At 41.4% G+C, this 27,229-nt stretch overlaps 1 protein-coding gene across 2 annotated transcripts; it reads left to right on the top strand.

Moving 5' to 3' along the window:
- The first annotated feature begins 490 nt into the window (after nt 1-490).
- Nucleotides 491-27,006, top strand: hacd3 (3-hydroxyacyl-CoA dehydratase 3). 2 transcript variants are annotated; one of them, XM_078530201.1, is made up of 11 exons: nt 491-839; nt 8,072-8,114; nt 13,545-13,618; nt 14,613-14,777; nt 19,633-19,687; nt 21,014-21,124; nt 23,124-23,251; nt 24,105-24,217; nt 25,497-25,603; nt 25,807-25,938; nt 26,491-27,006. In XM_078530201.1, the coding sequence occupies exons 1-11, from the start codon at nt 735-737 to the stop codon at nt 26,565-26,567; spliced, it is 1,110 nt and encodes a 369-aa protein (XP_078386327.1). In that variant the 5' UTR covers nt 491-734; the 3' UTR covers nt 26,568-27,006. The 2 variants fall into 2 exon arrangements, with proteins under 2 accessions (XP_078386327.1, XP_078386328.1); XM_078530202.1 differs by lacking the exons at nt 491-839; nt 8,072-8,114; nt 13,545-13,618 and adding an exon at nt 14,426-14,511.
- The last annotated feature ends 223 nt before the right edge of the window (nt 27,007-27,229 follow it).

Below are 27,229 nucleotides of genomic sequence, written 5' to 3'. Positions count from 1 at the left end.
TCCTGTTTCGATGTTCGCTTGCGCCTGGTGCCGGGAGTAAACCAGAGAGTGTTACTTTTGAGATCCTGCTGGCTAATTTCCCGCCGAGCTCCCTAAACTCGGACCGCAGGGCTACATCCCTCTTTCTACCTGTGTCGTTGGTACAAATGTGACCATGACTGCTGGGCGCTCACCCCTCCCCGTTCAGGGTGCTCTGCAGCCGCCCTGTGACATCCTTGACCCTGGCACCAGGGAGGCAACATCCCAATTTTGGACTGACATTTGCAGAAATAGAAATGCCTGTTTATTCCCTAAACTGTTCAAAAGACAATGGAAAAAAAAAACACATGGTTTTGTTTAATTGCCCAATAATGTTTCACACTGGGGATTTCTGGCAGCGATGTCCGGGTAATTAATGTTTAATTCCGGGAGACTCCAGTGGGGGAGTCCTGGAGAGTTGGTAACCGGCTGTTTTTTTTAACGGATTGGTCGCTAGTTGCCTTGCGCAGGCAGGCGGGCTGGCGCGCATGCGCGCCCAGGGCTGACGTCCCCGGCGCGGCGGCGGCGCGCGCCGCTCGAGGGCCGGCCCCCCCTGGGTGACGAGCACGGCGGCCGTGCAGATTGTTCTAGCAAAAAGCCGCCGAGCCCGAGCTGGAGCCCCATTGACCGGCAGAGCGAACTCGGCTTAAACCCAGCCTGAGGCCCCGGACACGGCAGCAGCAGCAGCAGCGGGAGAGCCCCGGGGGCGGGGGGAGATGGAGAATCAGCACCGGACACCGGGCCAGACACTGACCCCCCATGTTTACTGGGCGCAGAGACACCAGGAACTGTACCTGAGGGTGGACCTGAGCGGGGTGCAGGTGGGTACGGGAAGCTGGGGCCTCCGGCATTGGGACTGCGGGATAATGAATGGGAACTCGATTTGTTTTCATTCTTTCACAGGAGGTGGGCTTCACCGTCAAGACCAGCACTTATCGCCCATCCCTCGTTGCCCCTTGAGAAGGTGGTGGTGGTGGTGGGCTGCCTTCTTGACCCGCTGCAACCCCTGTGGTGTAGGTCCTGCTGTCAGGGAGGGAGTTCCAGGATTTTGACCCAGTGACAGTGAAGGAACAGCGACACATTTCCAAGTCAGGATGGTGTGTGGCTTGGAGGGGCGGTGTTCCCGTCATCTGCTGCCCTTGTCCTTCTAGATGGTAGTGGTCATGGGTTTGGAAGGAGCTTTGTTGAGTTCCTGCAGTGCATCTTGTAGATGGTACACACACTGCTGCCACTTTGCGTCGGTGGTGGCCGGAGTGAGTGTTGATGGTGGTGGATGGGGTGCCAATCAAGCGGGCTGCTTTGTCCTGGATGGTGTTGAGCTTCTTGAGTGTTGTGGGAGCTGCACTCATCCAGGCAAGTGGAGAGTATTCCATCACACTCCTAACTTGTACCTTGTAGATGGTGGACAGGCTTCGGGGAGTCAGGAGGCAAGTTAATTGCTGCAGAATTCCTAGTCTCTGACCTGCTCTTGTAGTCACAGCCACATTTGTATGACTTGTCCAGTTCAGTTTCTGGTCAACGGTAACCCCCAGGATGTTGGGGATTTGGGGATGGTTAGATTCTGTCTTGTTGGAGATGGTCATTGTGTGGTGTGAATGGTACTTGCCACATCAGCCCAAGCCTGAATGTTGTCCAGGTCTTGCTGCATATGGACACGGACTGGGAATGGGGTCTCAGGGACTGGGAATGGGGTCTCAGATTGGGAGTAGGAGCTGTTAGAATAGGTGTGAGTGAGCTGCAAGGGATGAATTGGGTATGACATTGGAGCAGTGAAGTGGTAGATTTAGAAAGAGCTGGGATCTATCAGGGAATATTTATAGTCCAGAACTGATAGTAAAATATGAACTATTGGGATGGGATTAGGAATGAGATGAGAAGTGTCAGGTATTGGGATTGGAAAGGTACCAGAACTGTCACATAATGAATATGGTAAAGAAATCGGAACAATCAATAATTGAATCATAGATAGAATCATGGAATGGTTACAGTACAGAAGGAGGCCATTCAGCCTGTCATGTGTGTGCCACTCTGCAAGAGGAACTCACTCAGTCCCATTCTCCTGCCTTTTCCCCGTGCAATTGTCAGGATTTGGAAATTGTGAGAGGAATGGGAGCAGTCTGGACATGGAAATGCAAAGTAACGGTCCTGAAGGGAGAGCATTTCTGGTAGTTGGAATGCGAGTGGGATTAGATAGTTTGACAGGCGCTAATGAAATTGAATTGCAAGAGGGGGCAGCATTCAGACAGCCCCTGAGGTGAGACAGGCTATATTACTGGTAAAATGAAGGAGGTGATGAGTACCCTTACAGTGTCAGATAGAATTGCAATTCCAGCTGCAAAGTGATTCCTAAAAGTTGATAAATAATATATTGGGTGATGCACAGGTAAGAAAACTTTACAAATTGGCATTGTGCATGTCATTTCTACAATGGTGTGGAGGTGGCTGATGCTTTTAATACAGAATTTGCTGATGACATGAAGTAATGTGGTAGATGATGAATCTAAGGAAGATTGATGGCACTAAATGGGATTTGGACCCATTCAAATGATGAGCTAAAGAATGGGAGATTAATTTTAATCTAAGGTTAATGTAATGCACTTTGGAGTATGAAATATGGGACATAGATAGTAAGAGGCCTCCATTAGTGAATGTGGGAAAAGAGGAAGAGTGACATTATTGAACATTTGCTAGAAGAATCCAGTCAGTGTGAAAGCATTATTGACAAGGCATATCAGACTAGCCTGTATCAGACTGGCCTGTATCACCAGGATATTTGTCTGCAAGTCATGTGTTTTGGTCCCTATATTTAACTCTTATGGTCATAACTAAATTTTGACCATGTATATCATTGTATGGTCTTCAAATTATTACGTCCAGTTACATATCCTCAAAATAATGCATTGAAGATGGTTTAGAGAACAGTGACAAGGATTATTAGATATAAGTATCAAACTAGTAAGCAGGAGAAACCATTTTACTTGGGTTGGAATGCATGATCGAGAGTGAGTTAGTGAGTTAAGCAGAAACTGGGTCAACATTTAAGAATGGGTTGGATAGATACTTGAATGAAAGGGGAGTAAAGGGATAGGGGGGCAGATAGGCACACAGGATTGCAGCTGTTGCTCACATGGAGATAAATGCCAGCCAAATGGCCTGCTCCTATGCTGTAACTTTTATGTAAGAAAAGGTCATTTGGCCCATAGAGCTATTCCTTAACTGCTCTTTCCCTATCCATTTGTCACATTATGAAGTTTATTAAGTTTATTTTTAATGAGTATAAAATATACCAGCTGTATCCTCTGGTTAAAGTAACAATTAGTTCTTCCATTTAGTTTGATTACATTTTGTTTCTGCAAAACTTGAATATCTAGTTCATGAAGAGCAAATGACAGGTCCTCTGTCTTGCAAGAGTTAGTGGAAAGTGACTGCAAATTGGGTTGCAGTTGAGAAGCAAGAGTAGTTACAATGAATATTGTCATTGAGTAATATCTTTGACACATTCATTGTGTCAAAGTGGCTGGGAATACGTTCAAATCATCCTTGTGGATCATTGGTTCTAAGAGTCTTCCTGTGTTTTTTAAGATAAAGAAGGTTCATAACAGATAGAATTTTATATTGGAAATCGGAAATAAAAACAGTGCTGGAAAACTCAGCAGGTCTGGCACTGTGGAGAGAGAAACAGAGTTAACATTTTGAGTCCAATGTTACTCTTGAATTTTATATTGTTGTATTTGAATGAATTCACTAATGGTTTTGTGAGTTCTATCTAGTCAAGTGAGCTGCACGATGTCAGGGATACAGCCCATTGTGCTGCTGGAGATGGTTTCATCACTATAACAGCAAAGCATATTTATAAAAAGGACACTTGTGAACATTGAAAATTGTCCTAAGGTGCTTAACAGAGGTGTAATTGAACATAAACACCAAGTCAAAGAAAGTAAGTCCAGTGACCAAAAGCTAGGTCAACGGGAAAGGATTTATGGAGGGTCTTAAAGAGGTATATGTGGAAGGATTTGGGGAAGGAGCGCCAGGCAAGGGACCCCCACTGAATGCATAGCCACTGATAGTAGGTGGCCAGAAGGCAAAGTCAGAAAAGTGGCATTCTGTGCGGGAGGAAACTGTAGGGTTTGAGATTAGAGCTGTGGGGAGGCTTGCAACCATGAAGGAATTGAAAGATTGAAATTTTAAATTTGAGGCATCGGGGGACTTGGAGTCATTGTGGGTCAGGCAGACCTAGTGTGTGATAGAATATGAGCAGTTGAGTTTTGGGTGAGTTGAATTTTACAGAAAATGGGAGGCCAGTCAGAGGTAGTTGAGTCTGGAGATGGCAGTAGCGTGGAATGTTTTTAGCACAACTGGAGCTGAACAATGTTAGGGAGGTTGGAGTAGGTGGCCTTTCAGATAACGAGGATAGGATTGGTAGTTCTAGTTCACATGAACTTTGTTTTAATTCCGAGAGTTTGTTATGACAGCCAGTGAACATCTACAAATTTGATTTGTTTCAGTGTCATCTGTGGCCCTGTGACAGCACTGTCTCATTTGTGAGTCAGTAAGTCATGGGATCAAGCCCCACTCCAAAGGTTTGAGCACATAGTTCAGCCTGGCACAGCATTGACAGATCGGGATTCTTTCAGAAGTGCCGTCTTTGAGATGAATCAAGGCTCCATTTGCCCTCTTGGGTGATTGTAAAGAATCCCTTGGCACAATTTGAAGAAGAGTAGGGATTTTCCCTGGCCAACTTTTGTCCCTCTAATAATATAATCAAAACAGATTCCATACCCATTAGTCCTGATTGCGGGATCTTTCTGTGTTATGTTTCCCTACAAAAACATACCAGCACAGGCACGATGGGCCAATGCCCTCCTCCTGTGTCATTTCATGAGAAGTAACTACACCTCAAATATAATTCATTGCCTGTGAAGCATTTGGATGTCTTGAGGATATGAACGGTGTTATATAAATGTGTTCTTTCTTGTACTTTAATATTAGTCTAAACAGATTTGAATTTTAGTTAAAGTAGATTAGTTGTTTACTATGTCAAGATGCTGTTCTGCACGTAATGCTTTTGCCCATTCAACCCAATTGTCAGATGAAAGCACAAGATTACGTTTAGCCCAGTAGCTGTATCACTTTTGAGGTAATTGTTACTTCCTGGATCCACACACACTGCTTGAGCAGATTGAAGGGGAGTTGTATTCCAATTGCTGGGGAGTTGTCTGCTTCTCAAAACCTTAAACATACTTTTCAATGATCAAAGGGAGGAAAGCTGACTGGTTAGATGAAGTACGGTTGGAGGAGGCTTGTGTGGAACATAATGATGGTATAGGCCAATTAGCCAGGTTCTGTGATGTAGTCTCTGTAATTGCAACAGAGCCCAAAACTGTAACATTGTGCTTCAATGAAGGCTCAGCAATTTCCTCCTGTATCCTTACCCTTTCTCTTTCAATCCACCTTCCAAAGTTAGATCACATTTAATCTGCCACCCTTGACCTTTCTTAGCATGACATTTCCAAATATTTCTAACAGCTGTAGGTTGATACAATTTAATAGTACTTAGCAAAATGAAAATCAGTCAGTCACAAAGATGTCTCCTACATTTAGTTGATGCCATGGAGTGGCTGCTGCTGGTAGTATTAGTGAGAAGATTGAGGATTTACTTTGGTAATCAGCATTGATGTGAGACATCAACTACTTGAGTCTTCAGCACCTGAGGGACACTGAATTTTGAAAGGGTGATTAGTATATTGGACTGTTTAGATGAATGATCTTTTGCTGAGGACTTGCTGCTGAAGCTAGGTAACTGGCTGTTTTCAAACTTTCAGTGGACCTCTTTACATTGTTAGTACTAATCCAAATACATAGAATCATACAGCACAGAAGGAGGCCATTCGGTCCATTGTACCTCAGCCAGTTATTTTAAAGAGCTATCTAATTCATCCCACATTCCTGCTGTTTCCTAATAGCTTTGCAAATGTTTCCTTTTCAATTATTTATCCAGTTCCCTTTTGAAAGTTAACGTTGAATCTGTTTCTACCTCCCTTTCACGCAACGCATTCCACATCATAACAATTAATAAATTAATTGAAATAGCAGCACATTTTCCTATCTCCCCCGCGTAGAGTATCATTACATATGTTGCCCTATGCCATAAACCTCCATAAGTCAGCATGAGTAATGGGACTGTTACTGCATTGATGATGTTATAGGCAACTCTGCCCCAGCCCTATAGTTTCCTGTGTCAGTGGCCTACAGTTGAATTGGTGCAGCTACTGAGTATGAGATAAGGGGGAGAGAGACAGCCAAGTAATGTTCCACTTTAAAAAGTGAACATTTGCTCGTAACTTTTAGTATTTGATTGATGATATGCCTTGTAAATTGTCTTTTTGCTCAATATTTTACTTTGTAATTGTGTGATGTTTTTAAGATAAAGGAAGCCATTAGCACTCAAGCCTGAAACTTTACAAAGCAGAAGCAGAGAGCTCTTGTTTAATGCAGCATTTTCTAAAGTTCCTCAAACTGCTGTTTCCCTTGCATTGACTTTCTGTTATCAAACTTGAATCTGACCCATAGATTTTGAGTGTAATAAGTGGAAATAATTCTTTGTACACCTCCAAAAATCCCTGAATTGAAAATAGAAAATTAATCAGAAATTGATGGTAGAAGTGTGGATACCAGTACTTGTCAATCCTTTTCCTACTTGGTGTTCAGTTAATTCAAAAGGAGCACAAGGTGTGATAATGATTTCACTGGTGCAATTGGAGACAAGGTTTGCAAGATATGGAAATCTGACCCTGCCGAACAACACCAGATATCATTTGATTAGCATAGCCTGAGCCTACAGTTAAAGGAGTGGTGAAATATGCAAAGATTATTTTAGTGGGAAACAACACTGGCCAAGTGTTTCAGCTTAGGAAGAATTGGTGAACCGGTCTCCAAATGCACTCAAAATTGTACTAGTTTTCAAAAGTTTCCGAAACAAAAACAGAAAATGAAGAAGCTGAAGAAGGGCCTTACAGACTCGAAACGTTAACTCTGTTTCTCTCTCTCTCTCTCTCTCCACAGATGCTGCTAAATGCTCTTCTATTACATCCTTTATAATAGACTAACATTTTCCCAATGACAGATGTTAAGCTAACTGGCTTATAGCTACCTGTTTTTCGTCTCCCTCCCTTTCTGAATAAGGGTGTTACATTGGCAGTTTTCCAATCCTCTGGGACTTATCCAGAACCTAAGGATTCTTGGAAGATTACTACCAGTGCATCCACTATCTCTGCAGCTATTTCCTTTAGTATCCTAGGATGCAACCAATCAGGTCCAGGTGACTTAGCAGCCTTTAGCCCCATTAGTTTCCCTAGTACTTTTTCTCTAGTGATAGTTATTGTATTTATTTCCTCTCCCCCACCTTTTGCCCCTTGATTATTTAGTATTTTTGGTGTGCTGTTTGTATCTTCTACCATGAAGACTGATGCAAAGTATTTATTTAATTCCTCTGCCATTTCCTGGTTCCCCATTATTATTTCCCCAGCCTCATTTGCTAAGGGACCTATGTTGACTTTGGCCTCTCTCTTCCTTTTTATACATTTAATGAAGCTTTTACTGTTCGTTTATATATTACTTGCTAGATTACCTCCAAGTTTATTTTCTCCCTCTTTATTTTTTTTGGTCATCTTTTATTGGTTTTTAAAACTTTCTCAATCCTCTGGTTTACCACTAATCTTGACTGCATTGCATGTTTTTTCTTTCACTTTGATACTAACATTAACTTCCTTGGTTAACCATGGTTGGTTTATCCCCTTCCTACAATCCTTCTTCCTCAATGGGCACCTTGTAATGGCATTAATAACCTTCATGTGAAGTATTGGCATGGTGATGGTGTTATCATGATTTAAATATTGCTTTAAATGTTTTTGTTTGTCGCTTGTTGAATAATTATCTTGAACAATTAGTAAAAAGTAAGACATTTATAATATATTTGCTTTTTCTTAATGCAAGCAGCAATAAACCTTAGAAAATCCTGTCTATTTAACTGGTGACTTGTTCTCTCTTTCAACAGAAACCTGATATCAACATCACTGAAAACACTCTCTCATTCAGAGGTAGGATTGGAATGATCATCCTTTACCGTTGTGCAAATAGGAGTCAAAACACAAATGCCTGGATTATAAATTAATTTCTTTCCTGGTCAAAAAAAACAATGGCACTTTTTTAACGCTTCTAATCATGCTGGCCTTGAGCTGCTGGCAGGATCTTGTTATAAACAACCTTGAGATTGTGCATAAATAGTTGAAATTGTTGCAACAGAGAAAAAAACTTCCTCATAAGGAAAAAAAAATTTAAAATTACACAAGAGCGAGTCAAGATTATATGAACATATATATGAACATTCAAATTAGGAGCAGGAGTGGGCCATTTGGCCCCTCTAGCCTGCTCTGCCATTTGATAAGATCATGGCTTATCTGATTGTGACCGCAACTCTACTGCCCTGTCCATAGAACCATAGAAAAGTTACAGCACAGAAGGAGGCCATTCGGCCCACCTTGTCTACGCCAGTCCGAGGACACCCAGGTGCCCTTTCTGATCCTACCTTCCTGCACCCGGCCCATAGCCCTGCAGCTTACAGCACTTAAGGTGCAGATCTAGGTACTTTTTAAAAGAGTTTAGAGTTTCTGCCTCTACCACCAACTTGGGCAGCGAATTCCAGACACTCACTACCCTCTGCGTAAAAAAGTTTTTTCTCATGTTCCCCCTACACCTTCTGCTACTTATCTTGAATCTATGTCCCCTGGTTCTAGAATTCTCCACCAAGGGAAACAATTTTATCCTGTCCCCCCTATCTATTCTCCTCATAATTTTGTACACCTCAATCAAGCCACCTCTCAGCCTTCTTTGTTCTAAGGAAAATAACCCCAACCTATCCAATCTCTCCTCGTAGCTACACTTTTCTAACCCTGGCAACATTCTTGTAAACCTCCTCTGCACTCTCTCCAGAGCTATTACGTCCTTCCTGTAATGTGGTGAGCAGAACTGCACACAATACTCCAGTTGTGGCCTCACCAGTTTTTTATACAATTCCAATATTATGTCCTTACTTTTATATTCTATACCTCTGCCAATGAAGGAGAGCATTCCATATGCCTTCTTTACAACCTTGTCTACTTGAACTGCTGCCTTCAGGGACCTGTGTATTTGTATGCCAAGATCTCTCACTTCATCTACCCCTCTTAGTATATTCCCATTTATTGTGTAATCCCTGTAACTGTTTGACCTCCCTAAATGTATGACCTCACACTTCTCTATGTTAAAATCCATCTGCCACTTTACCGCCCACTCCACCAACCCATCTATATCGTTTTGGAGATTATGGCTATCCTCTACGCTATCCACTACTTGGCCAATCTTTGTGTCATGCGCAAATTTCCCAATCGTGCCCCCCGCATTCACGTCCAAATCGTTAATATATAACACAAACAGCAAGGGTCCCAACACCGAGCCCTGTGGAACACCACTTGAGACAACTTTCCATTCGCAAGGGCATCCATCGACCATTAGCCTTTGTTTCCTGTTACAAAGCCAACCTTTTATCCAGTTTGCCACATTACCCTGAATCCCATGGGCTTTTACTTTCCTGACCAATCTGCCATGTGGGACCTTGTCAAATGCCTTGCTAAAATTCATGTACACAACATCCACTGCACTACCTTCATCAACCCTTCTTGTCACTTCCTCAAAGAATTCAATCAAATTTGTGAGGCAAGACCTTCGTCTAACAAATCCATGCTGACCATCCATGACTAGTCCATGCTTTTTCACATGACAGTTAATCCTATCTCTCAGGATTGATTCTACTAATTTGCTCACCACCGATGTAAGACTAACTGGCCCATAATTGTTTGGCATTTCCTTTGATCCCTTTTTAAACAATGGAATTACGTTTGCATTTCTCCAGTCCTCATGTACCTCCCCTGTATCTAGTGAAGATTGGAAAATCATCCTCAGAGCATCTGCTATCTCCTCCCTGACTTCCTTCAGCAGCCTCGGAAACAATCCATCTGGCCCTGGTGACTTATCAACTTTCAAGGATTTCAACTCTTCGAGTACATCCTCTCTCTTTATGACTATCCCGTCCAATATCTCGCAGTGTTCCTCTTGGACTACTTTATCTATATCCTCCCTTTCCTTTGTAAACACGGAGACAAAATATTCGTTGAAAACCCTTCCCACAGTCTCTGCATCTACACACAAGTTTTCATCTTCATCTCTGATAGGTCCCACTTTTTCCTTAACTAACCTTTTAGCATTAATGTATTGGTAAAACATCTTTGGGTTATCTTTAACTTTACTTGCTAATCTTTTTTCATGCCCTCTCTTTGATTTCCTTATTTCCTTTTTTACTTCGTCCCTGCACTTCCTATATTCGTCTAGACTATCTGCAGTGCTTAGTTCTTTGTGCCTATCGTACGCTTTCTTTCTCTGTTTGATCTTCCCTTGTATTCCTCTAGACAACCAGGGGGGGGTCTAGATTTGGCAGTACCACTCTTATCTTTGTAGGGGACATGTCTACTTTGTACAATTAGGATCTCGCTTTTTAGTGCTTTCCACTGGTTTTCCACTGTTTTATCCTCCAGCAGTGTTGTCCAGTCCACCTCAGCCAAGTCCCTTCTCATTTCTGCAAAATTTGCCTTCCCCCTGTTCAAGACTTTTACTCCTGCCTTATCTCTGTCCTTTTTCATGGTAATGCTAAATCTAACTGAATTGTGATCACTGTCCCCGATATGGTTGCCAACTGTCACTTCACCCACTTGCCCTTCTTCGTTCCCCAAGACTAGGTCTAGAATTGCATCTCCTCTCATTGGGTTTGTCACTAATTGGTTGAAAAAATTTTCCTGGACACACTGCATGAATTTTTCTCCCTCAGTGCCCCTTGTATTATTTGAATCCCAGTTGATATTAGGATAGTTGAAGTCTCCTACTATTATTGGCCTCTTGTTCTTACAAGCAGAAATTTGCCTACATACTTGTTCTTCTATCTCCCTTTCACTATTTGGAGGTCTGTAGTATACTCCCAGTAGTGTGACTGCCCCTTTTTTATTTCTAAGCTCAAACCATAAAGCCTCATTTGTTGACCCATTTAGTATATCATCCCTTCTCACAACTGGAATTGATTCTTTAACCATTAGTGCTACCCCCCCTCCTTTTTTGTCTCCTACTCTATCGTGTCTGAAGACTCTATGACCAGGGATATTAAGCTGCCAGTTTTGTCCCTCCTTTAGCCAGGTCTTCGTTATAGCAATGACATCCTGCTACCATGTGTCTACCTGTGCCCTTAACTCATCAACCTTGTTTGTAATACTCCTTGCATTGAAATATAAATAGTTGAACCCCATCAGTTTCTCCTGCTGGACACTTTGTAAACTTTGCTTCTCCTGTAACTCCATGTCTATCACAGTGTCCCTGTCTAACCCCTATATCCTGTGACTCCCTTGTCAATCAAGAATCTTATCTAACTCAACCTTAAAAATATTCAATAATCCTGCCTCCATTGCTCTTTGTAGAGAGAATGCCACAGACTAAAAACCCCCCTGAAAGAAAAAGTTTTTCTTCAGCTCCGTATTAAATGGAAGACCCCTTATTTTTAAACTGTGTCCCCTGTTCTAGTCTCTCTCCTAAGAGGAAACATTCTTTCAGCATCCACCCTGTCAAGTCCCTTCAGGACCTTGTATGTTTCAATAAGATCACCTCTCTTTCTTCTAAACTCCAATGGATACAGGCCCAAAAGATTGTCATTCACTGGCATTACCATCACTGAATTCCCCACCATCATCATCCTGGGGGGTTACCATTGATCAGAAATTGATCTGGACTAGCCATATAAATACTGTGGCTACAACAACATGTCAGAGGCTAGGAATCCTGCGGAAAGTAACTCATCTCCTGGCTTCCCAAAGATTGTCCACCATCTATAAGGCACAAGTCAGGAGTGTGATGGAATACTCTGCATTTGCCTGGATGAGTGCAGCTCCCACAACACTCAAGAAACTCGACACATTCCAAGACAAATCAGCCCATTTGATTGTCACCCCATCCACGAACAATCATTCCCTGCACCACCGATGCATAGTGGCAGCAGTGTGTACAATCTACAAGATGCAATGCAGGAACTCACCAAGCCTTCTTAGACAGCACCTTCTAAACCCACAACCGCTACCATCCAGAAGGACGAGGGCAGCAGACAGTTAGGAACACGCCACCAGGAAGTTCCCCTCCAAGCCACTCACCATCCTGACTTGGAAATATATCGCCGTTCCTTCATTGTTTTTGGGTCAAAATCCTGGAACTCCCTCCCTAACAGCACTGTGGGTGTACCTACACCACATGGACTGCAGCAGTTCAAGAAGTCAGCTTACCACCACCTTCTCAAGGGCAACTAGGGATGGGCAATAAATGCTGGCTCAGCCAGCGAAGCCCACACCTCATGAATGAATAAAAAAAAGCCTGTCTAACCTTTTCTCATAAGATAATCCCCATCCCAGATGTCAGCCGAGTGAACCTTCTCTGAACTTTTTAAAATTCATTCACAGCATATGGGCTTCGTTGCCTAGGCCAGCATTTATTGCCCATCCCTAGTTGCCCTTGAGAAGCTGGTGTTGAGCTGCCTTTTTGAACTTGAACTGCTTCTAATGCATTTATATCCTTTCTTAAATAAGGAGATCTAAACTGTACATGGTATACCAGATGTGGTCTCATAAACATCCTATATAATTGTGGCAAAACTTTCCTTTTATATTCCAATCCCCTTGCAATAAATGACAACATTTCACTTGTCTTCCTAATCATTTGCAAAAGATCAAATGTAGTCTTCAGGTGAAGTTTTTTATAATCATTCATGGGATGTGGGCGTCGCTGGCTAAGCCAGCATTTATTGCCCATCCCCTAATTACCCCTTGAGAAGGTGATGAGTCGCCTTCTTGAACCGCTTCAGTCCATGTGGTGTAGGTACACCCACAATGTTGTTAGGGAGGGAGTTCCAGGAATTTGACCCGCCAACAGCAAAGGAATAGTGATATATTTCCAAACCAGGATGGTGAGTGGCTTGGGGGAAACTTGCAGGTGGCAGTATGGAGGATCGAGTTGAATGTAGAGCAGATGTAATTTGATCCTTTTTTTAAGGCTATACATTCTGTCCTTATTTTCATATAATATACTTTTATTTGATATTAGTTAATAGTGAAATAGCAAAACTTACTGCAACAGACTGACAAACTGGGAGATGCAAATGGCCAGGGATGGGGCCAGGCCTTTATGGAACAAATGCTATACAAATTTAAGTTGTTAATACAGCTCCACATATGTATCTCTTTAGATTCACTGATAACAGTCTAGTCAGTGCCCAGTATAGTCATTTTTACTGATCCTAAAACTGAAATATACAATCTCTCAACCCTGACAAATGTATTTGAATACAGGTATGATGTCTAATGTGTTGTATAATGTCAACATTTTCTAATGTGCTTCGTATTTACCTTCAGCACACGGCCATGGTGCAAAAGGAGACAATGCATATGAATTTCATCTTACGTTCTTGGAACCAGTGAATCCGGAGGTATGTCACTAACTGCTGATGGTTTAACACTCTGACTTTGATTGCATTTCAGTGACAATCAAATGAAAGTTGACTGTTTTCAATTGATCTTACTGTTACAGCAGGGAGACGTTTAAGATTCTTTTGAAAATTATTTCTTCCTTCTATTTGTGGCCAGAAACACATGCTACCATTCTAGTGCAGTCAACTGGGACTCCAGTGAACCTCATTGTTAAACATTGATCAGCTGCTTATTGTGGAGGTCCTGCTCTAGCAGGATGATCGTATAGTCATGAGATTTATAGGCAACCTTTCTGAAACTCTAGCCTTATTCGCGGTTGCCACTATCCAACGTGCCTCTGGCTATAGCTAATGTTAATATGGTTTGTAATGCAGTCAATATAAAGATCAAGATTAGCATTTGGAACTGTGTTGAAATATTACGAATAATCTGGAGATCTGAAATCTGGAGACCTAAATTGTTCAATATTTGGTTTTTTTTGCACATGGGCTGTGGATGATGCTGGCAATCCTGTCATTTATTGCACAGCCCTAGTTACTGAGGATGTTGAGTCATGATGTGGAATGGAGTCACATAAAAACCAAATTATGTCGTGGTGACAGACTCCCATCCCTGAAGGAAACTAGTGAACCCGTTTTAAAAAAAATAATAATCTAAATGTTTTGTTAATTCTGTCTTGTGAAACCCCACAAATTAATAGTTCCTGGATACGTGATGGCTGACCAATCAGTATGTGAAACTTTGCATTTCAAATGATGTCACCTTCAGGATGTTGTATGGTAATTTTGAAACTGCTTTGTCGTTGTGGTTTCTGTAAACAGTTTATCATATCAGGGACAGTTGAGTTCTCTATTGCTGTTTTATATATGATATATTTTGCTTCTGGAAAAATGTATGTCTTTCAATAAATATATCTTGTAGTTTTAACTCAAAAATTAAGCAAATATCCTTGCTGGCAGGAAATTTACACCAAAAATTGTTGTGTGTTCATAGCCACTGTTCAAGGCCACAGAAAGACAAGTAAATATAACAGTGAAGAAAACGGAGAACAGATGGTGGGACAGGCTGACCAAACAAGAGAAGAAACCAATATTCTTGGTTCCTGACTTTGACCGCTGGCTAGACGAGTCTGACGCTGAAATGGAACTACAAGCAAAGGTAAATTCAGTGAAGAGGCTCTAAGTGTGGTATCGGATTAAAGAATTACCCTTTCCTTTTTGTACTTTAGCTTCAAAACCAACCAGTGTTGGAGAATTGGTGTTGAACATTATCAAACCTGGTTCTCATCATTAGCGCAAACCTGATTACATTATTGCCAAATAACCAACAAATTGGCGTTTTTACTAAGACAGGCCATATGGTGAATGGATGTGGAACTGGCAATGATGTAGTTCAGTACAACATTTTGAGGTGAAAGTAAGAAATACTTATCTCTGTATCTAAGTTATATTGTACATCACCAGAAGTTACATTAACACTAGCAATGAATATTAACAAATACCTGGAAAAACATTCAATTCCTCAGCAATGTCAGATGCAGTGCAAATCTGATTCAATCACATAGACAAGACAATGACATTTTCTTTTGCAAGACAATAAAATAAATAGGAAGTTGCCCTGAGACTTAATATTGATCAAATAGACACGGAGAGGAGATTGCAGGGTATTAACTGTGCGCTTGTATCAGCGTCTAACTAATGGTAAGAAAAGCAATAGATGCTGGAAATATTCAACAGTCAGGCAGCATCTGTGGAGAGAAAAAGTTTCGGGTCAAGATGACCTTTCATCAGAACTGAAGAAAGATAGAAATGTAAGAGTTCTTAAACCGGGGGGGAAGGGGCAAGAAGAACAAAGGGGATAGTCTGTGATAGGGTGGAGGACAGGTGAAATTAAATAACAAAAGGTTTTATGATGCAACAGCCAAAGAGAGGGGTAATGGGTACTGAAACAAAAGTTGTGTCCAAATGAAGCATGAATTGCTACATAGCAACCATCTGAATGCAACATGAAGGGAAAGAAAGAAACAAGACCAGACCAACCCGGCAAAACAAAAAAGAAAGGGAAAAAATGAAGAAAAGCAATACATAGAACAAGATGGAGGCAGAGGTCTTGATCTAAAGTTGCTGAGTCTAGAAGGTTGTAGAGTGCCGAGTCGATAGATAAGGTGCTGTTCCTCGAGATTACATTGAGCTTCACTGGAACACTGCAGCAGGCCAAGGACAGAGAGGTCAGAGTGGGAGCAAGGTCAAGAATTAAAATGACAAGTAATCAGAAGCTTGGGGTGGTGCTTGCCGACTGAGTGGAGGTGTTCTACAAAGTGATCACCCAGTCTGTGTTTGGTCTCCCCATATAGAGGAGACCACATTGTGAACAGTGAATACAGAATACTAAATTGAAAGGATTTCCAGTATCCACAGCATTTTGCTTTTGTCTGATTTGAAGGTATTGATTTTACATTTTTTGCTATTTCACTGTAGTAAAGGGAGCTTTAGATTTTCTTCCCTTGTCTCCCAGAGAAGCTAAAGTCTTCCACAAAAAGAAGTTTCAGACATTCACTTCAAATTAATTGTGGTTAATAACATATTGTTTTGCAAGTGTTTATTCCATGTGCCATCTTGCTTTAAATGACCTAACGCCGCTAACCTAAGTGGGTAACTTGTTTGGAGGTACTCTGGTGTGAGGAGATAATTTAAAAGTAAAATTGGAATTATATAATGGCTGCAGTTGACTGATTATTATTAGGAGATATATTCAGCTGCCCTATAAACACTGAAGCTTCCAAAACTGAGCTTCAATAAGAGTCTTCAATTCTTTGTAGCATTTGCATTTTCACCTCCCTTTTGTAGGTGGTGACTGACTTGTGCGGGAGGCAAACCCTTCACTTCTGGCTGCCCTGGTAACCTGTCCAGGTGGCCGTTCTTCCAATGTGACTCTGGACCATGAATGTTGGTAGGCTATTTGACTATTGGGTGTGTCAGTACCTGGTGTTTAAGCACAGATTTTAATCTGCAACATAAAGCCAATTAGAACAGCCTGTTATTTTATGGTTGACATTAGCTGACAGCACAGGTCAAACATCGAGCCTGATCTGTGTAGCTCAGTACTATACCTCCTGTTGTGTAGTAATAGAAGTATTTATCTTTTTAAAAAAATTTTTAAAAAGCTGATGACCTTTATTCCTTAATCTCCTGGTGAATGTTCTGTTACGGTGCATGAGAACAGTTTTTTTTAATTCATTCATGGGATGTGGCTAGGCCAGCATTTATTGCCCATCCCTAATTGCCCTTGAGAAGGTGGTGGTGAGCTGCTTTCTTGAACTGCTGCAACCCATGTGGTGTAAGTACACCCACAGTTGTGTAAGTATACCTTTGGTGCTGTTAGGGAGGGAGTTCCAAGAATTTGCCCCAGCGACAGTGAAGGAACAGTGATATGGTTCCAAGCTGGAATGGTATGTGGCTTGGAGGGGAACTTCTGGGTGGTGGTGTTCCCATGCATCTGCTGTCCATGTCCTTCGTGATCACAAGGTAGTGAGGTCCCTGGAATATCACACCTCTTTACACACTGGTTATTTCCTAGACATCTCTCCAGCTCGTACCTTTTAACTATTTTACAGAATCTCTGAATTGTTTCAGCGCAGAAGGAGGCTGTTTGGCCCATTGTCTGCACAGGCTCTCTGAGTGAGCAATTCACTTAGTGCCTTTCTCCTGTCTTCTCCCCATAAACCTGCACATTATTCCTTTTCAGATAACAGTATTATTCCTTTTTGAATGCTTTAATTGAACCTGCCTCCACCACATTCTCAGGTAGTGCATTCCAGATCCTAACCACTCACTGCGTGAAAAAGTTTTTCCTCATATCACTTTTGCTTCTTTTAAATCTGTGCTAGCTCGTTCTCGATCCTTTCACGAGTGGGAACAGTTTCTCTCCATCTACTCTGTCCAGACCCCTCGTGATTTTGAATACCTCTATCAAATCTCTGAACCTTTTCTTCAAGGCGAACTAACTTCTCCAATCTATCTTCATATCTGAAGTTCCTCATCCCTGGAATGATTCTCGTGAATCTTCTCTGCACCTTCTCCAATGCCTTCACAAGCATCCTAAAGTGCGGTGCTCAGAACTGGACACAATACTCCAGCTGAGGCCGAACTAGTGACATATAAGTTCAACATAACCTCAATGCCCCTATTAATAAAACCAGGGATACTGTATGCTTTATTAACTGCTCTCTCAACCTGTCCTGCCACTTTCAATGACTTATGCAAATATACACCCAGGTCCCTCTGCTCCTGTGCCCCTTCTAGAGTTGTACCCTTTATATTGTCTCTCCATGTTCTTCCTACCAAAATGATTCACATTTCATCACATTGAACTTCATCTGCCACCTGTCCGCCCATTCCACCAACTTGTCTATGCCCTTTTGAAGTTATACACTATCCTATTCACAGATCACAATGCTTCTGAGTTTTGTATAATCTGCAACCTTTGAAATTGTGCCCTGTACACCAAGGTCTAGGTCATTAATATATATCAGGAAAAGCAAGGGTCCCAACACTAACCTGTGGGGAACTCCACTACAAATCTTCCTCCAGCATGAAAAACATCCATTAACCACTACTCTGTTTTCTGTCAGTCAGCCAATTTTGTATCCATGTTGCTACTGTCCCTTTTATTCCATGACTTATGCACATGCACACCCGAGTCCTTCAAGGCTCCTTAGAAAGTACCTTTCAAATCCACGACCACTACCATCTAGAAGGACAAGGACAGCAGATAGATGGGAACACCGCCATCTGGAAGTTCCCCTCCAAGTCATTCACCATCCTGACTTGGAAATATATCGCCGTTCCTTCACTGTCACTGGGTCAAAACCCTGGAACTCCCTTCCTAACAGCACTGTGGATGTACCTACACCATATGGACTGCAGTGATCCAAGAAGGCAGCTCACCACCACCTTCTCAAGGGCAACAATGGATGGGCAATAAATGCTGGCCCAGCCAGCGAAGCCCACATCCTGTGAATGAGTAAAAAAAACACTTTACTCCCAAGTCTGTTGGGCTACACTGTTGGAAATCCATGTAGACCACATCAACATCATTACCCTCATCAACCTTCTCTGTAACCTCTTCAAAAAACTCCAGCAAATTAGCTAAACATGGTTTTCCCTTAAGAAATCCATGCTGGTTTTCCTTAATTAATCGGCATTTGTCTATGTGACCATTAATTTTGCCCCGAATTATTGTTTCTAGAAATATCCCCAGCACCAACTGACTGGCCTGTAGTTGCTGGGCTTACTTTACACTCTTTTGTGAACAAGGGTGTAACATTTGCAATTCTCCAGTCCTCTGGCACCACCCCTGAGTCTAAGGAAGGCTGGAAAATTATGGCCAGTGCCTCTGCAATTTCCACTCCCACTTCCCTCAGTATCCTTGGATGCATCTTATCCGGTCTTATCAACTTGAAGTACAGATAACCTATCCAATACATCCCCCTTTTCAACTTTAAATCCATCTGATGTCTGAATTATCTCTTCTTTTACCATGGCCTGGGTAGCATCATCTTCCATGGTAAAGGCAGATGCAAAGTATTCATTTAATACCTCAGCTATGCCCCTAACTCCAAGTATAATCCACCTTTTAGTCCATAATCGGCCCTACTCCTTCTTTTACCACCCTTTTACTATTTATATGCCAATAGAAATCTTTGGGATTCCCTTTTATGTTAGCTGCCAGTTTCTTTTCATACTCCCTCTTTGCTTCTCTTATTTGCTGTTTCACCTCTCCTCTGAACCTCCTATAATCCGCTTGGTTTCCAATTGTGTTTTCTATCTGACACCTGTTGTAAGCACACTTTTTCTTCTTTATCTTAATTTCTATCTCCATTGTCATCCTGGGAGCTCTGGATTTGTTTGCCCTTCCTTTCCCTGAACAAATAGGAGTTGCATCTTCTAATATGCTGGATGATTTTTGGGACTATATTTATAGTAATTCTACAATTTCTCTGCTTTAATGGTAGGAAGAAGAGAAAGAAATTAACAGAATGAGTTTGGAGTCAAGAGTTCGGAAGAATTGTAAGTACAGGGGATTGCACTGTAATCCTAGATATTCAAATAAAACTAGAGACCACAACAAGTCTCAATAAACGAGGCACTTGGACAGTCTGTGGGCATAAAGGAACTTCATCAGACCCCATTATATAAAAATAGTGTCAAACCATTTTCAATACTTTCTGTATTTGTGTCCTTTTATCTGTTGATAACAATATCACAGCATATTATTGTTTTAAATGGGATGGTTGGATGGGACTCCCTTTAGGATACTCCTGATGAGGCCTAAGCAGTGTTTTATAAAGATTTGGCACCAGTTCCTTACTTTATTGTTAATAAAGCCAAAGATCACATATGCTTAACAGTGATAGTGGTGCTTGTATTGTAATTGTAGCAGTAACAAAGTGCCATGTACCTCTGCATATTTTTAACAAGTTAGTCTTTCCAAATTGAGTGAGTGGATTCCTGACCTTGTTTCCTGCTCAGTGAAGGGTTTCTTGTGCCCCCAGATAGGCTCATTTTCTGTATCTTTCACTTTATGTGGCCTGGGGTTAGATGGTGGAAAATGAGACTGGTTTGATTAAAAGATTGCCACTAATGGTTTAACAGATATTAATTATTCTGCAGGCCTTTTAAATTTCAGTTTGAGTGGGATCAGGTTACTACAGTGAATTATTTCTGAAGTGAGAGAATTTAGGCTTCATTACATCTTAAGCACAATTACAGGAACCTGTTGTGTGTTTATGTACCAATGATGCACCTTTGTGCCTACATTTCCATACACACTGATCCAGATATCTCAGACAACAGATCTGCTGGGGCAGAGTGGCCTCATGGAGAGGGAACCTGAGGATGAATGACCCTAGAGCCACTTTTCAAAATGACTTGTAGGAGAGCTTCATGGACAGGGAGCAGGGCAGCTATCTGTCCGCTTGGGAATGCATAGAGGGACCAAATGAGAAAATAACCTTCTATAGGAGAGTGGGAGGAAAGTAATGCATTAGATTAAAATTGCAAAATGCTTTGAAGTACACAAGCACACCACATCTTCAAAGTTAGTTCGTCGAAAGCGATTAAGCTACAATCGTGTCCAGAATAGGTTTCCCCCATTGTGTAGTCCAGCATGACTGAGTCTAAGCAATCTGGCTGGAGAGACCAGTCCTACTTAAACTTGCATCTGTTATTCACTGGTTTGTTCTGATTATATTTTGTGGACCTGGAGGTTTTGGAAAGCTTGTTTTTAACACTTGCATGTTTTGTATTTTATGTTTTAACTGAGGTAATTAAAATATTTACAATGTGGAATATTTTCCTTCCAGCAGCGTTAACTTTTTATTTTGTTTCTAAAAGCTTATGTCACCATGAGGAAAGGTTACTTATTTATGTACAACCTGGTGCAATTTTTGGGCTTCTCCTGGATCTTTGTCAATATGACAGTGCGGCTCTGTGTGTTGGGCCAAGGTGAGTGACTTTAAGCAGAATGTAACATAGTGTGAAATTTTGAATTAGCAGCCTGCCCCTGCTACTGTGAAATCCTTTTTATAAAAAACCTTCTTTTGCTGTTAGGAAACAGTGGATGGTTAGATTCATTTCTTGGGATTGAGAATGTATCTTGTGATTCTGAAGAGGATTCAAATCTGTCACTGCATTGTTAGACAAAGCTTCCCTCCCTGACTAGTGTTACAGATAAACTTGGATGTGGGTTTGAACATCTGGACTTCTTAAAAAAGCAAAATGTGCAATTTGCAAAAACGAAACCTCCACAATTTCTGCAGTTTCTCAGAATCTCAAAGCAGCTGACATCCGACTTGGAGCTGTTGTGTTGAGTGGAGAGGAGTGATCGTTTACACTAGGTGCCATGGCAAACTGCTTGGAGGTTGGAAATTAAGGGTTTTGTTATTGCTGAGCATTCTACACATCCCTGGATCAAATCTTAAACTTGCTATTTTCTGAACTGCTCTTGGTCCTCTTGTCTTGAAACAGCAAAAAGGTTGCAATCCTGAAACACATTCTCATAGATGAGCTTGAATGACAAAGTATAATTAATTCAAGAATCAGTCAGTGCATAGAAATTGGTTAAACTAGCACTATAAATTATGTGATTTTGAATCGATAACTTGTAGATTAAATTTGATAGGCACCTTGACAGTCTATTGTAGCAGATTATTGCTCGAGTCTGTGATATTCTTTACCTGAGACATATCTCAGCACGGGGTCAAATTCACAATTTACTTTATTCATTTACGGGATGTGGGCATCACTAGCTAAACCAGCATTTATTGCCCATCCCTAATTGCCCTTGAGAAGGCATTGGTGAGCTGCTGACTTGAACTGCTGCAGTCCATGTGGTGTAGGTACACCAATAGTGCTATTAGGAAGGGAGTTCCAAGATGTTGACCAGCAACCGTGAAGGAGCGGTGATATACTTGCAAGTCAGGATTGTGAGTGGCTTGGAGGGGAACTTCCAGGTGGTGGTATTTCCATGTGCCTGCTGCCCTTGTCCTTCTCAATGGCAGTGGCCATGGATTCGGAAGGTGCTGTCAAAGGAGCCTCGGTGAATTCCTGTAATGCATCTTGTAGATGGTACACATTGCTGCTACTGTTGGTCGGTGGTGGAGGGAGTGAATATTTGTGGATGGGGTGTCAATCAAGCAGGCTGCTTTGTCCTGGATGGTGTCAAGCTTCTTGTATTGTTGGAGCTGCACCCATCCAGGCAAGTATTTCATCACACTCCTGACTTGTGACTTGTAGAAGGTTCACATATATTTAGATCTTATACAGTAACTTGACCAAGAAAATAATATAACAAAAACTTACCCAGAAGTGGAGGGGTTTTAAATGTACTGTGAAACTTGCATGTTGAATGTTTAAAATCAAGAATATTTTGGAAACGTTCATAGACCAGCTCCTGAATGTTAGCATGGCTACATTCTTCAAGACAAGTGATGCATATTTCATTCGTCACAGTCCTGGCTGGAGCCTTGTAGATAGTGGAGAGACATTAAGGAGTCAAGAGGTGAGCTGCTCATTGCAGAATACCCAGCACCTGACCTCTTCTAGCCACAGCGTAGATAAAATTGGTCCAGTTCATCTTCTGGCTGATGGTGATTCCCGGATGTTGGTTGTGCAATCTGTTCCTGATGTAAGGGACTCCACAACACTGAAAATATGAAATTTGTGACTCTCTCTACCAAATAGGATTTTTTTGCATTCCCCAGCCCCCCACTTTTGCTTTGACAAGATGAAGTACATCGCTGCGCTCCCCAGCACTATCCCACCTCACCGTACCAAATCCTTCTGGGGATTTTGTGCAGTGGTACATAAAATGAGTTTGGCTTAATCCATTTTATTTGGATGGTGCATGCATTTAGCCTGTGTGTATGTTTAATCTGAAGTTGGCCGAATTGGCATTACAGTTGCCCATGTTAATGATTATATTTCATTTGTGTTGTATCTCCAGATTCTTTATTTGATACTTTCCATGCAGTTGGTGATGTGATGAACTTTTGTCAGATATTTGCAACTTTGGAGGTTATAAATCCATTGTTGGGTTTAGTGAAAACGGGATTGGTGCCAGCAGTGATCCAGGTACAGTATACTCTCGGGTCAGGGCAGGTTGAGTGGTTAGAGGGGAAGGAATGTAAAGGCAAGATGTATCACTCTCCTTTTTTGATTGGAGAATGTTTTTGTGGAAAAATTTGGCCCTAGGCTTTTCTTCTTCCTGTGTTAAGTCTGTGTGTCGTTGTCTTTGAGTTCTGTTTTCCTCATCAACTAAAGAAAACTTGTGAGAAACTGGGATGTAGATAAACCCGAATATGAGTATTGCTGAAAAAAAGAGACGTGGTCAAAGCTTTTCATCTTGCACTCATCAGGACAGATGTAAGAATGCCAAATTTCAAAGGGAGCAACAATTTATACTGCATGAGAAAAGGGTGCTAATTGGCTGCAAGTTGGCAACAATCCCAAGTGTGCAAAAAATGACACAAACATTGCACCTTTTTCAATTAAACAACAGCATAGGGACAACTGTTCACTGGTGCATTCCCCATGGCAATGGCTCAACCAATCAGAGTTGACTTGCCATTTTTGAATTTTATCAAAAACTTGGGGGACAACTGTTCCCTGGTGCATTCTACATGACAATGCCGCGAATAATCAGAGTCCACTTGCCGAACAATCAGCACCCTTTTCTCGTGCAGGATAACTTGTTGTTCCCTTTGAAATTTGGTATTTTGCATCTGTCCTGATGCGTGTAAGATGAAAAGCTATAACAGCATGGCTCTTTTATTAGCAATGCTGTACTACCAAAAGTGAATATATGCTTACAATATGTTTTCAAAGCAGTTTCTCTCTTTGAGGCATGAGTCACTTTCCTATCGATCAGTTCCATTTCTTCAGTGATCCTCTGCTATTTATGATGTGGATATAATTGTTTTCACAGGTAATTGGGAGGAATATGGTTCTGTTTGTGGTGATTGGAAGTCAGGAGGAAATGCAGAATAAAGCAGCAGTATTTGTTGTATTTTACCTGTGGAGCATCATCGAAATGTTCCGGTTTGTATTTCACTCTTTCGTGAGCTCAATTTTCATTGTGATGATGGTCTAAAGAACCTGGTGCTGGGATCATTGCCAGTGACATCTTAGCACAAACAAAACACTATGCTAGCACACTCTGAGAGGAACATTATGGGCAAAAGGGCAGACCACTAATTCAATAGGATAAAAAAAATAAAGCGTTTAATTTAACTCTTTATTAAAATATCATTAGAGTTCATGCAATTAATTACTTTTAGAATGCAGAGACATTACAGCACAGGAGGCCATTATGCCCAATTTTACCTGTGCCAGCTATTCCATTGAAGCTTTGTATTCTAATCCTATTCCCCTGGCTCATTTTACGTTTTTCCTCTTCAAGTGCAACCAATCCTTTATAAATTGTGTCATAGCCTTAATGGCCAGTTCTGGTAAAGCTTCTTAGTATATCAGCCAGCTACTAAAACGTGCGTGAGACCAACCTCTCTCTGCTGCAATAATTCCATATCACTCCTCCTTCCTCTTTCCCCTCTTCCCCATATTAGCTTTGGTTGGGGACTCGAATGAGGAACCAGAGGTGAAATGCTGCAGTGTACCACTGGATAAACTGTACATAAAACACCAGAGGTGAAATGCTGCAATGTACCACTGGATAAACTGTACATAAAACACGTCCCAAAATGGTTCACATCCGATCCATTACTTTTTGAACTGCTGTCCCTGTTACATTGGTAAACTGATACCTAGCCGCCTCTGGGGTATTTAGGCCATGTAACCTCTTAGTTAATGATTGAGTCATGCATTAAGAGTATTACAACAGAGGGTCATTAATTGCAAACTAAAATAGTATTGCAAAAAAATTTAATCCATTCCAACCCTTTTTTACAAGATGCTGGTGGTGGCTCTCACTTTGTTTAATTTGCATTTTAACAACCATATAATCTAGGCTAATTCACTGTACTGATGATTTTCTGTCAACACTTATCTGTACAGTACACACCGGGCAAAACTCTGCAGCACCATCATCTTCATTTATTTCCCCTTGCATGTGCAGTGCTGAGTGAGGAAAACAGCTCATCCTGCTGGACTATTGCCAGGGGATCTGTGTTTGACACACAGCCTTGGGTAATGGTGGAGAATTTACCGTAAGAATGGGACACATTTCACTGATTGAGGGAACAGCATTTAGCTCAGAAATGGTATACATCTGTAGTGTAGGTGGACTGTGTTGTCCACTGTAGTAATAGTATCTGCTATGTTGAGGGAATGTATATAAAACATTGTTCTGTTACTGAAATAGGTACCCATACTACATGCTGTCCTGTATAGACACAGAGTGGAGAATGCTGACCTGGATCCGATACACCATTTGGATTCCTCTTTATCCACTTGGAGTCATTGCTGAAGGTTGGTTGTGAAATTTGTATATACTTCTACATTATTGCCAAATTATGAAACTGCCAGAATAACAGTTTGTACGTAAACCATGCTCTTTGGGAGGAATGTGAAGTTGGTTTATCTCTCAGAATTTCTCTGTATATCTAGCAGTTTGCACTGCTCCAAAGCTTCGCATGTATTAACTACAGCTCTCTTATTCCTCTCCTTCACAGCAGTGTGTGTGGTTCAGTCTATTCCATATTTTGATGAAACGGGAAGATTTAGTATTCTACTGCCCAACCCGTTCAACATCTCATTCAGCTTCTCCTACTTCTTGCGAGCTTACCTTATTGCTATGTTCTTGGGTGAGTTCCATCTCTGGTCTCCAGAGTACTCGGGTCTAATTGCTCTAATTTTTGTTCAGGATGTTCCTTCTTATCATCACAGCCAATACACTGATGTAAAAGGTAAATGTATTAATTAAGTACAGGGCCTAATCTTAAACAGGGACCAGTCATGACCAATATTTAAGAGTGAGGGGGTGAAAGTGCAGTGTCTTCCTGTACTGGAACTCTGTTCTCGACACACATTGTTGCAGCATGGGCTCAAGGGAGGAGACTTTTAGAATAACATGTGGAGACAAAATATCCATGTATTATAGGAAGTGATAAATAGCTGAGAGTGATTGTAAGGCAGCAATGTTATTGAGAGGTTTGGTGAAATTCCACATTACATCAGACCTTGAAATCGCTCCAGTGGGTTTTTTTTGTTGGTATGGTGTGGGGATTATTCTGTTTGCCTTTTGTTGAAAGTACAAGTGCGAAGGACTTGACAGGGTAGACCCAGAGAGGTTGTTTCCCCTGGCTGGGGAATCTAGATATCTGAATCAGTTATGATGTGATTCTTTCTTTTTCTAGGTTTGTTCATTAATTTCCGACACCTTTTCAAACAAAGTAACAAGCGTCTCCGTCCAAAGAAACGCAAGCTGCGCTAGAAGGGATGTGTCTTTGATTCTAAGTTGGAGAACCACCTCAAATATTTTAATTAAATGTTAACTTGCTGCCTTTATAAACACTGTACTTTTCAGGAGGTGAGAAAAGCCATGACGAAGTGTCAGTAAAACTTCAGTAACCTGTCACCTTTCTGCCATATGCCACCTTCGCGAGTATAACCATTTGCACCTCATCAGTCAGCCTTGCGGCCAGCGTGAGGAGTATTTTGCAAGAACCAAACACATTCTTTGATACCGACGGAAATATTCACCTTGCCTATTTATCTTTTCCCCCTCATAAATATACATGTTTGAAGAAATACACACACTCTTGTGGAAGGAATATTGATGTGTAACAAGTTATCTAGCACCCTTGGTAAAAGTGTATTTTTTCCAATTACAGAAGAGTGATTTTATGAATTAAAATTGGTTTTATATTGCAGTATAACTTTGATTTATCCAAGGTGACTGAGCAATGAATGGTGTCTAAGAACTTTGGGCTTTATTAGACAGATTAATGATGTTGCAATTTCACAGGCTTTCTGGAATTAGGACAATTAATTTTAAATTGGGTAATTTAAATAATTTGTCACCACTCCCCCATCATGTATTATTCTGTGAGAGAGCAGTAACCATGTTTCAGGACTTTGCTGCTTCCTTATAAC

The sequence above is a fragment of the Cetorhinus maximus genome, chromosome 26 (assembly GCF_964194155.1).
Source record: "Cetorhinus maximus chromosome 26, sCetMax3.hap1.1, whole genome shotgun sequence".
NCBI classification, from domain to species: domain Eukaryota; kingdom Metazoa; phylum Chordata; class Chondrichthyes; order Lamniformes; family Cetorhinidae; genus Cetorhinus; species Cetorhinus maximus.
This window is presented reverse-complemented; position numbering and strand designations above follow the sequence as displayed.

Bases quoted from the DNA above. Each gene is read 5' to 3' on its own strand.
- hacd3 (XM_078530201.1), top strand. From the start codon at position 735: ATGGAGAATCAGCACCGGACACCGGGCCAGACACTGACCCCCCATGTT. The intron at 8,115-13,544 runs GTAGGATTGGAA...ATTTACCTTCAG, and splicing joins AAACACTCTCTCATTCAGAG to CACACGGCCATGGTGCAAAA. The intron at 21,125-23,123 runs GTGAGTGACTTT...TTGTATCTCCAG, and splicing joins GCTCTGTGTGTTGGGCCAAG to ATTCTTTATTTGATACTTTC.